This window comes from Micropterus salmoides, unplaced genomic scaffold (assembly GCF_014851395.1).
Source record: "Micropterus salmoides isolate LMB-PRFRI ecotype aquatic unplaced genomic scaffold, ASM1485139v1 Ms_hic_scaffold_1, whole genome shotgun sequence".
Lineage (NCBI taxonomy): Eukaryota > Metazoa > Chordata > Actinopteri > Centrarchiformes > Centrarchidae > Micropterus > Micropterus salmoides.
The window spans coordinates 64,362,794-64,374,930 of record NW_024040040.1 but is presented as its reverse complement, the minus strand read 5'-3'; the positions used below and the strand labels follow the sequence as shown (position 1 = coordinate 64,374,930).

The window sequence follows — 12,137 nt, the reverse complement described above, 5'->3', positions numbered from 1 at the left end:
GAAACTTCAGTCAGTCATGATCAATAGTCCTAGTGACTTGCCTGCAATATTTAGCAATGAAATGTATAAACTCACCACTGGTTGACCTTTTGCAGCCCGCAGACCTGGGTGAACCTGAGCAAAAATGTCAGTCAGTCATGATCAGTAGTAGGGCTGCACAATTAATCGCATTTTTATCAAAATGGCAATATGAACGAGTGCAATATCCAAATCACAGGGCAGTGGGCGCAATATTTGTTAAAGACAAAATATGTGTTATACCATTCTAAAATAAAGTATTGTGATGCTGCAGAGACATCCTGGCCTACAAATCGTATCCTACAGTGTAAAGGGAAAATCTTTGTTTGGTACAGATCCTCCTCCTCCTTAAAATCTTTTAAATATTTTACAATGAGAGTAATGATACAAAAATTATCATTCCCTCCAATATCACAATTGCAATATCAGTCAAAAAAATTGCAACTAGATATTTTTTTCTTACATCTTGTGATCACAGTAGTGATTACCTGCATGCTGATTTGGTATTGTAACAATAAAAAGTAAACTCATCAGCAGGGCAGTTGGAACAAATTCTTAAAGTCAAATATAATTTGAATAGTAAAAAAAACAGTAGTATTTAAATCCTAAAATTACAAAATGCTTTTCTCATGTCACGTTTGATGAACAATTCAAGTTAGCGAGAGTGAGAAACACAAGGCAATGTGAGGTCTTTAGATGTACCGAGTAACGTTAGTACAGGAGGAGTGACAGGCTGCGGGATTCGTAAGGATGGGAAATAGCTTTAACATTAACTTTAAAATTGTCATTCACCGAGCCAAAATGCTTGTTATCATTAGTCAGCTAATTATTTTTTCCTCACTACATTGCAAGTTAAAGAAGCTTAGCTGGGAGCTTCATGGAGACAGCTAAAGTTAATGTTAGCTGCCCTACAGCTGTCAGTGAGCTTCGACTTCATATATTACCTAATAGTTGTATTCTCAGGAACATCACAATCAGCAAGAAACACAAGGTGTTAACTCACTTAAATGGTATGACTTATAAATGGTTGTATTTCGGTTATGTAAATTATTCTGTAAAATATTAAATCTTTGAACATTTGTTTGCCGAACTCTCTCCTGCTCTTTTGTTACTATTTGATAACAACTATTGCTAGTTTTTAACGCTATTGTTAGTTTATGACAAATCTTTTCTGCTGTGCTTTCGAACATGCTTAAATTGTGCTAACTGAGCACCAGCCTTTGCAAGAGAGCCGCTTCAATACACTTGTTAGATATTGTATCATTACTGCGTTAACAATGCATAATAGTGAAATACAGGCTGCATTTGAGCAATAAATATTTGAATATTAAAAGAAAAATGAAATTTGAACGGTATTAAATTGGAAGATTGACAGCTCTACTCACCACTATTTGATCTGTCATGGCCCACTGACAACAAAGACAGACATAGTTTAATACAATCACAAATAACTTAAAATTTTAATCTGGTTAAAATGTGCATGGTCATCTAAGCAACAACTCACCATTTTTTGGAATTTTGATTGGTGGGGTGGGAAAGACTGGAATTATAGGACTGGCATCTTATCAGTAAATAAGGGGTATAAAACTTAATTTTGTTATTAAGCACAGGCAACCTTTCAATGCACATTAAATTAATGCCACAACATTTCTGTACCTCCTTTCCACTCCTCTTTATCCTCCCCCTCAGCAGACGCCTCAGACAGGTCTGATCCTTTGAATATTAAAACACGTTACAGTTGACTGTTCCAAAAGACCCGCCCCCTTAGTTACTGTTGCCATGTACCAACAAGCTATGCCGCTCTCATGTTCTCACACAGTTAAAAACACATCGCAGAGCAGAGAGGAGACTGACAACACGCTGACAGACAGGACAGACCAGGTTACTTTTGATATTAAACATATTAAACAAAGTCTCACTTTACAAATGTCTTCATTTTTTAAATAAATGTAAACAATAATTATCGTTTTGTGGCTCTTTAATGTGTCGTGACAGATCGCTGTAGAGCAGGGGTGTCAAACTCGGTTCCTTGAGGGCCATAGCCCTACAGAGTTTAGTTCCAACACTGCTTCAACACACAAACACAGTCAGTTTTCAAATAAGCCTGAAGGACTTGATTAGCTGATCAGGTGTGTTTAATTAGGGTTGAAGCTAAACTCTGCCGGGCTGTGGCCCTCCAGGAACTGAGTTTGACACCCCTGCTGTAGAGCATCATTAAAGCTGCTCGTGAACCGATCATCTCTCCATTCTAGCATAAACATGAATTGTTTTAACCGCGGAAAGGCGTCAGTACACTCCGTTTCTCAAGTTCAAATCATCCCATGTTAATCTACTATCTCTCCTGACTGCTTTGTCGGAGAAAAAGGCAGATGGCGAAGTATGATTGGTCAGATCACCTGTCAATCAAGCTCCCTGCGAAGGGTCAATTGTAACATGAGTTTGCATGTTTTCACTATTCAACCAATGATGGGGACATACCTTCAACAAAATCTTCAAAGGTTTTAGTTTTTTTCTTTCTCTTTTGCACTACAACCTCTCCGTCTTCATCTTCATCTTCTAATTGTTAAGCATGGCTGGTGTGATCATGTTCTTCACGCTCACGGAGACTTTCTACAAAGACAGCATGCATGTCATCAAAGCTTATATAATCACATAACTTCTCAGAATTGCATCAAAATATAAGAGGTTACCTGAGGTAAATTTCACTTTCACCAATGGGAAAGTTTCCCAATCCTCCTTCGGAGCCACATGGTTGTCGAAACAATATTTTGCCCTCGTCTTTGGCCATTGAAGGGTTTTTTCAGCAACGTTCACCCAGGCATCAGGGATGGTCCCCTCCATCTCCTTCCCATTTTCATTCCACACAGCTCTGACGACTCTGATAACCTGCAACAAAAAATAATATAATAAATAAATGAATGATGAATGATCACAATCGCGATGTCAAGAAAGACTATGAAACAAAGTACAAAGAAAACAGAAAATTACTCACTGCTCTTGACTAAAAAACTTTTGTAGCTTTAATAAGGATTAGTCTATATTTCATTTATAATTTATGCAGTGCAGACTGTTTGATAACTGAATTCAGTTTCGGTATCTGTCCAGCCTTAAGACAGTAGGGGCACAGGTAAATATGACATTTATGTTTTACTGTTGTACTATTAAGACAAATAACAAGCTAGTAAGTCAGCTAAAGAATAAGCATATAGTTGCTAATGAATAAGTACTAGTAATTAATGGAATAGTATCTAAAAAATAAGTAACGTTAGTATTAAAATACTAACTTAGTCGGTTTAAATTAGTAAATGTTAAAACGGCTTGCCATAGAAATTGATGATTGATGATTGATGACTTGACTGGAGCAACTGCGACTATCGAAAAAAATTTTATGATAACATTTCGGGAATCACTCACTTTATTATTACCAACATTACAACATACTTACAAGTCCTTGATAGTCAAGTGCGAGACAGCGACACGAGACGAAGACAGCCTTCAGACAGTTAAGGTGCGGACTGCGGAGAGCCAGAGACTGCTGCGCGGACCGGACTGCAGTCACATATCCGTCCGCCACAGAACTGGAAACTCTGTATTCCGAGCATGTTTGATCAATATAAAAAATCTCAGTATCATGTTATAAAAGTTAAAAAAAAGTTTACCGTCCCTGTTATTTATTAACACTAAGGTAGAACTGTGTTTCTACAGGGGAGGTATATCACAATCTACTTGAATCCGGAAAGAGTACCCAATAACCGCCTTTTTCACCAGAAAAAAAAAACGAGAGAAAAAAAAACACTATTATCCGAAAAATATGCATATATTACTTTTTAATATAATTTTACTAAACAGCATACACATAATAAATAAATAAATAAATAACAAATAACAACAAAATGTAGGCTATAAAAATTGGACAAATAGAGTATATGGGTGAAATAGATTTTATTTACACATTTGCTGAGGTCAAGTTGGTCAGCTTGGAACATGATATTTTGGAACCATGGCCTTCAAAGGCCCATTTATGAAATAGCCTACCCATCACCCTCAAACAGACAGAAAAAAAAGACAATAAATTTTTCTAGAATAAATATAATTTTATATAAAACTTTCGATATTCCATATGGACTGGAAGAAGTGTCACCGTCTGACTTTGTCCTCAATAGCCATATAGCAACCTTTTTCATCTCTTTGTTGCTCAGTGGCGTTCTTCATCTAAATTAAAAAACAATAAGAAATTTATAGTCTTGTTTTGGGAGGAGTCTGTCAATTGTTCCGTTTAATTGAGTCTGAACTGATCATTCTGTGGAAAAAAAGCTTGGACTACCAACAAAATTAGAGAATTTAAGTTAATTCATAGGTTTTACTAAGTGCTCTCTCAAAAGACTTAAGAATGACATACTCTTTCTGTTCAGAAAAACATGAGACTTATTTTGGAACTGCTCTTTCACAGTGACATTTTGGTGTGACATTTGTGATTTTATCAAATGTTATGTGAATCCTAACTTTGGTTTTACATATAAAAATAATTTTAGTTTTCATGTGAATAAGTGATATTTATTTTATAAACCTTGCTTTTTCTGTTATTTAAATTTCACATTCACAAATGTAAATTTTTTAAATGCAATAAGATTTAAACATTAAATGAAAATGAGTCTATTGAGTTATCTAAAAACTGAAAAGCTATAAGAACAGTGGCTGTGTAAGACTTGCACTTAATCTGGATTGAAAGACTTAAATTAGTCTGGACTGAGGGACTCTAATGTGGTAATGTTGTGATGATGGTTTTTAATGTTTTTGTGTTTTGTTGTAGTTTTCTTACAATCATTTAAATGAAAAATTGATTTTAGCCATGCTGTCTCTTTTGTCTTTTTCTTTTTTTTTCTGTCATTTCTGGCTATAGCCGCATTGGGAACATCTTTTTTTGATTTGTTGACATTTTTGTGGCCTAAACATATTTTCTGTCATTTATGGACTGTCTCTGGATGTCACCGGACGTCCAGATTATAGCCAGTATGAACGTCTTTTCTCAACTAGTTCTGGCTGTCAGTGGACGTTTAGATTTTGGCCAGATTGGACATCATTTCTCATTGTCATTAATCGACTAATTCTGGCTGTCAATGGACGTTCAGATTATGGCCTGGACGGACGGACGTGATATCAACCTGTTTTGTATGTCCACAGACGTCGCTTGCTCAGTGGGGAAATCTGACATCAGCCCAAAACATGGGGCCTATAGGAGGCATAAATAATATTAAATTATCAATAAACTGACCTCTGACAATTACCGCAAACAGTAAAACACTCAGGAGATTTAGTGTCCCTTCCATAATCAAGTCAATCCAGAGTGAAATGTGATGCGATTTCACCGATGAGCGTCCAGAGTCCTCAGCAGAAAAACGTGTCCGTCCAGCTATTCAGTGCTGACAGCAGGTAGCGAGAAAGGTTTTGGTTTAGCTGGAGACCTGTCTCGCTTTTATATGATTTGGCTCCACCCATCGCCCACCCATCTGCGGTTATTTCTCTCTGGAAGGTGGGATCTGTCATATGAAACCAGCACGGAGAATATAGCGTCAAACTCACAAGCCTAGGAGGCATGGCCAGATAGCACGGAGAAAAGGGCGTCGGTCTCGGTTTTATCCTGTCTCGGAGAAATATGCGCAGATCCCCCCCTCCAGAGGAAGGGCCAACCAGCCCGGAGAAAATGGCGTCGGTCTCAGTTTTATCCTGTCTCGGAGAAATATGCGCAGATCCCCCCCTCCAGAGGTAGGGCCAACCAGCCCGGAGAAAAGGGCGTCGGTCTCAGTTTTATCCTGTCTCGGAGAAATATGCGCAGATCCCCCCCTCCAGAGGAAGGGCCAACCAGCCCGGAGAAAATGGCGTCGGTCTCAGTTTTATCCTGTCTCGGAGAAATATGCGCAGATCCCCCCCTCCAGAGGAAGGGCCAACCAGCCCGGAGAAAATGGCGTCGGTCTCAGTTTTATCCTGTCTCGGAGAAATATGCGCAGATCCCCCCCTCCAGAGGTAGGGCCAACCAGCCCGGAGAAAAGGGCGTCGGTCTCAGTTTTATCCTGTCTCGGAGAAATATGCGCAGATCCCCCCCTCCAGAGGAAGGGCCAACCAGCCCGGAGAAAATGGCGTCGGTCTCAGTTTTATCCTGTCTCGGAGAAATATGCGCAGATCCCCCCCTCCAGAGGAAGGGCCAACCAGCCCGGAGAAAAGGGCGTCGGTCTCGGTTTTATCCTGGCGGAGAAATACGCGCAGATGGGGGGATCAGAGTGTTCAGTGTAGACAAAACGTAGCAAAACGGTTTCATATGACAGATCCCACCTTCCAGAGAGAAATAACCGCAGATGGGTGGGCTATGGGTGGAGCCAAATCATATAAAAGCGAGACAGGTCTCCAGCTAAACCAAAACCTTTCCTGCTACCTGCTGTCAGCACTGAATAGCTGGACGGACACGTTTTTCTGCTGAGGACTCTGGACGCTCATCGGTGAAATCGCATCACATTTCACTCTGGATTGACTTGATTATGGAAGGGACACTAAATCTCCTGAGTGTTTTACTGTTTGCGGTAATTGTCAGAGGTCAGTTTATTGATAATTTAATATTATTTATGCCTCCTATAGGCCCCATGTTTTGGGCTGATGTCAGATTTCTAATCTTGTAATAGAGTATGAGATATTTTGGGGCCTTTGTGAAATATTGCATGGATGAAACAGTGTGAAACGTTAAACCTGAGAAAGTTTTGTACAGTTTCAGTCTTATGAGTTTGTCCAAGACAATTAACTACTTTGACTCTTATTTTCTCTGGATCAAACATTTGACACACTATATTGTATGTAGTATAGTGTTAATAAATGATATTATTCTCGGTGCAGCTTCAGTATAACATGGAGGTCTAGCAGTGCTTTTGAGTGGTACTTATCCCCCTGTAGTAGTTTTACTGACAGGAACAGCTCATTCAGCATCAACTGTCTGTTTTACTTAAATGTGGTGTTCTATTCCAAAAAATAAAAGTTGAATCAACATATGACAGGGAGTCAGTGGTAAAACAACCAAACCTACAAGCTCCACATAGATTTTATTGAAGTATGTGGTAGCCTGTACAGCATGTGCTGCTTTATTTGCACATGTTATGTTGATTAGATTGAAATACTGTATATTAGCCTACTTTATTTTGTTTCTGCTGAGGGGAGACAAATTGACCATTTAATGTTTGCATGTGTGAAAACTAGTGATGGGAGGATGAAGTCTGTTCTAAGACAGTTCTGAAGTTAAAAAGTTAAAGGCAAGGTGTAAAACATGTTACTTCCAGTTGCCAGTAGGTGGCGTTATGACAATTAAAATATCACTTTGGTTGCAACCTAAGTTTGGTGTGAAGCAGTTGTTGGTAATGCAAAACTTATGGACACCAACAAACACTTTTGGGGATTAAAAAGTGTATTCGTCTTGACTCTCTTCTCAATCTGACACTGAGTTTCCATCCATAATATATCATGTACATATACTTTTATATTGTATGTACCTTAGACCACATTTAACTTGAAATGTACAGCTCATTTTTAGTGTCAAATCCAGCAATTTATCACTTATATTGTTTATGATGAACAGAACAGGCAAATATATATTATAAGACAATAAGACACTAATGATGAAGAAAAGACCACAGCTGAGGGACAGGAGGTGTCTGAAATTCAAGCGAGTCAAATCAAGTCCACATGGTTGACACTCGTGGCTCGAAACATTACTTTAATGTTTTTATTTATTTTTATTATGTATTATTTTTACATTACAGAACATACAAACTCAAACTGAGTTGTCTGAGATGATATCACTCAATTTAAACACCTGGACTCTGCAACGCAGAACATTTTAAATGCTGCAAAGATGGCTGTTCTTCAGAGGCTTTCAAACTGTCTAAATATAATGTTTGTTTCCTCAGGAGAGCCTCCTGCCATGTACCAGGCTCAGCTGATAAAGGCAGCAGAAGGTGATAATGTGACTCTTCAGTGTCGTCTGGATCCTCCCGTCAACCTGTCTGCTTTCACCGTGGACTGGACGAGACTTGAGAACAAGGATATCGTCCACGTCTATCGTCATCAACAGGACGATCCTGATCCACAGACGGATCAATACAGAGGCAGGACGACTCTCCTCCATGAAGACCTGATCAGAGGAGTCCTGACTCTGCACATCTCCTCAGTGAAGCTGTCTGACAGAGGACTTTACAAAGGCTTTGTCCCAAAGCTGAAGACCAGCTGTGTTGTTGACCTCATTGTTGGTGAGCATGCTGAGTTTAATACTGTTCAGGTTCATTTAATTCAAAGTGTATATAACGTTGTTCCTAAATTAGACCTCTCTCATTAGAAACGGTGGGAAAAGACCAGCAGAACGAGACAAAGAGAGATGATTCCAGCACAACTGGACCTCCAGAGGAAGAAGAGACCGAGCCAGACGGTCGTGGTAAATGTCTTTGAATATTTCTTCCTTTGTTCAACTTTATCCTCTGAGTGCAAGATGATCTGCTGTGTGGAAATGTGCAGCAGGTCTGAACATTTAATGTGAGCATTTTTGCATGCACTCACAGTGGTAGAAGAAGTGCTCAGAGCCTTTACTTAAGTAAAAGTGCAAATGTAAGACAATGAAAGTGACTCTGTTACAAGTAAAAGTCCTGCATTTAAGTAAAGGTACAAAAGTATCTTTAAGTATACTTCTCAAAGGGAGGCTACTGCTTGTGCAGTAAAATGTCCAACACATTCTCATCTCAGTGCATCAATTACCGACGCTTTCAGAAAGCGTGAAAAAGTGAAGCGAAGTATTTGATGCAAAAAGTGTCCATGTGAAACAACAACAACAGTCTGCTAGTGCGAAGCAACACAAAGGAAGTTAACTCCACCTGCTAGCACATCGGCCTAGCGCTTCCGTGTCTTCTGTGTCTCATCCTGACGCTCAAAGGTACCTTTTGCGTCAAATAACTACGCTTTGTCAGCCTTTCTGAAAGCATCAGTATCTGACACCCTGACATGAGAATGGGCTCAAATGTCCCCTGTGACCGATTATTTTGTTAGTTCTGATGCATCAGTGTTAGAGCAGAGCAGGACATTGAAACTGTCCTTCCTCTAAACATCTAAAGCATCTTCTCTGAAATCTTTTCAGGTGGTGGAAACAGGAACCGTGGCCGTGCTGGGATCATTTCCAGCGTTGTCTTATTCATTCTCTGCCTCGTCGTTTTTGGTGTTCTGCTTCTGAGGAAGAAAATAACAATGCGTAAGTTACTAAACAACATTTAACATCTAAGGCGCCTTTAAAGGGTAACTTCAGTTTTTTTTTTTCAACCAGGGCCTCATTTTTCCATGTTTTTGTGTCTAGTGACTAATTGGTACAACATTTTTAAAACTGGTCCGGTATTTAGTGAGCGCGCTGCAGTCAGCATCAGTGAAACAGGGCTGCAACGTAATCCTTGCAGGCAATAGGCCCCGTCACAGTACGTCCACTAGAGTGCTTGTTTTTGCCGCTGACAAGTTTAGATTGTTATTAAAAGTGTCTGAGAATATGGTGGAAATACCTTTTTGTTTAACTGGAAACAGCCACTAAATCGCTCTAATTAAAAAGCACCAGACTGAAACATCATTTTAAAGTGATGATGATGTTGATGGATTAGATTGGGCTCAATATGGCCGATACCGATCAGTTACAAATGTCTTGATCGGACAACAGCAATAATGAATTTATCTGGACATACCTATTTCAAAGTCACTGCTCACATTAGCGCCAAACCAGCTTTATGAAACAGACTGATCCTGGTGAAGCTGAATTCAGTGTAAATGAAACACCACCAAGCCTCACCGTGCATGGTTTCATTGGCTTTTTGCTTTTAAGAAAACCAGAGCAGATCCAAACAAATGCAGTTTAAAACCAGGTTTAGTCCTGCTGAGATGTGAGAGGTGTATTTGTTGTTTACCTATTTTCTCTGCAGTTAACACAATATTCCCTTAACAAGTGTCACAAACTGCTTTGTGTTTCTCTCAGAGTGTGTGAAGAGGATCGGAGTAAGGAAGGAGCAAAAACCAGAGACGGCGTCAAACGGATCTGAAGGGAAAAAGCTGAACACTCAAGCAGCGTTCTACACATCTCAGGCAGCAATAATGACTCCATCTGGTCCAGATACTCACTACTGGAAAAGGAACTTTCCATAGATCTTCTGAGCCAGTCAACAATTAGACCACAACAAAATCCTGTCAAATATTTATACAGGAGAACATCAGTCAGTTTCTATGCATTGATAAAATGAAAAGTCCAGACTCCTGGGCCCAAATATGCAGGAATATTTCACACATGCCTAAAAATTGTTAGTGAAGTCAGACTGTTCAAAATGTGAAAGTGCCCAGAGGATGATCTGTTTTCATGATCCTCCTACTTTTCCTCTGGCGCCACCATCAGGTTGACTTTGAGGTTTCAAGTAAAATACCTCAACAGCTATTGGATGGATTTCCATGAAACACCATGCTGACTTGAGCGTTTAGCTCAAAGCACCACTGAGCCTTAAAACAGCTGCGTGGCTTTAGACTGATACTGAAAGAAAATAATAAAATGCATTTCCTTCTTTATTATGAGGATTTTTTCAAACATGTTGGTAAAACTTTAAGTTCCAATATTTAACATTTATAAGCAGCACATGCACACTTAATTCATGGCTTATAACACATAAGTGTTTACAGTTATAAAAATGTTTTTAAATGTTTATTAAGGTGCTGTATTCGCCAATAACTATAACTTCTCCCATGAAGACGTATTTTATATTATCACAACTGTGTTTCACCAGATTGTGACAGATTATCTGTTTGTACACAGGCATCAATTTATGGACAGGAGGAGCTGCAGCTTAAGACAGATACATTAATAAACACTTACAGTCCAGTTTATTAGGGACACCTAGCTAAAGCTAACTTCTGTGGACACAACTTATATCAATGAGGTTAGGCTGAATAGTGAACACTTGTATAATGCTATAAGATTCAACAGCACAACAAACTGCAGCCTCCAAAATTATCATAAAGTCAAGTCAACAAAAACTAAACATTATAAACTTCATGAAGGAGGACTGTTGTATTCGAGTGCATTAGTTGAAGCTGGGTGAATAAACTGAGTGTAGAAACTCTTACTAACTTGTTCTTCTGTTCAAATATTGCCAATAACGTTGTGCTCTTGGTCACATCAGCAACATCAGCGAGAGCTTTCCATCACTTTAAATTCATGACAATTAAGAAGATTTAAATCTCAGGCTGGTTCTGGGAAACTGATCTGACTGCTGTAAATCTCTCTGTTGATTACCCAAACAACAAACACCAAGAAGTCTCCTGCTCGTTTCTAACACTGTTGTTGTCCCTTTAATGTCTATGTTGAATCAGTCACTGCAGATTAACTTCTGTATGAAGATGTATATTTTTATATTAGAATTGCACTGATTTGATGAAGATTATCAGCTATTTGTGATGATGTTTTTTGTGCCTTTACTTCAGTGTGATTTTGAATGTCGACCTTCTACTTGAATTGAACTGTTACATTGTGATATCACTTATTTTACTGTTTCCACAGTGTAGCATAGCAGAAACAAGAAAGTTAATAAATATATATTATAACAGGGAAAACTTGAAAGTATCACTTAATTCCCTTCCTTGTACTTGAATTAAAATGCATGCTGGCTTTAGTTAAACAACTTCTGTACTGTTACTGTATTTTGCTGTTTTTGCTTAAATAAAGTACTACTAGATTTTCTGAGGTCATAGGTCACTGATCACAGTACTTTATTTTTTTCAACTTTAAGCATTTACTTTTTATCTGTTTCAAGTATCTTAATGGCACCTTAAATAAAATGTCATTCTCAGTAATATCCATTCCAAATTTACACTCTGCAGTGGAGAGTGACAGAGAAGAGGCAGTGACTGATATTTCAGATGATTGTCTGCAGTTTATGAACGTTTAGAGTCATCAGTGTTTTGTTAGACTCAGAAGAAGTGTTTCCAGCTCCCTCTCAACGACTGAACAAATGTAGAGAAACACCTCTGTGAAATAAATTCCTCAGTGTTTTCATCAGGGAAAAGAATCTGAAATCCACCTG

General features: G+C 38.7%; 1 protein-coding gene across 1 annotated transcript; it reads left to right on the top strand.

The window, feature by feature from the left end:
- Window positions 1–5,543: 5,543 nt before the first annotated feature.
- On the top strand, window positions 5,544–10,626 carry LOC119898484. Its single transcript, XM_038712662.1, has 5 exons — window positions 5,544–6,603; window positions 7,962–8,300; window positions 8,387–8,482; window positions 9,176–9,286; window positions 10,049–10,626. Exons 1-5 carry the CDS (start codon window positions 6,549–6,551, stop codon window positions 10,213–10,215), a joined length of 768 nt encoding a protein of 255 aa, XP_038568590.1. The 5' UTR covers window positions 5,544–6,548; the 3' UTR covers window positions 10,216–10,626.
- The last annotated feature ends 1,511 nt before the right edge of the window (window positions 10,627–12,137 follow it).

What these genes read in the sequence shown, in the direction of transcription:
- LOC119898484 (XM_038712662.1), top strand. Translation starts at nt 6,549, where the DNA reads ATGGAAGGGACACTAAATCTCCTGAGTGTTTTACTGTTTGCGGTAATT. An exon ending in GTTTGCGGTAATTGTCAGAG is followed by an intron (nt 6,604 to 7,961) that starts GTCAGTTTATTG and finishes TTGTTTCCTCAG; the next exon opens with GAGAGCCTCCTGCCATGTAC. An exon ending in GAGGAAGAAAATAACAATGC is followed by an intron (nt 9,287 to 10,048) that starts GTAAGTTACTAA and finishes TGTTTCTCTCAG; the next exon opens with AGTGTGTGAAGAGGATCGGA.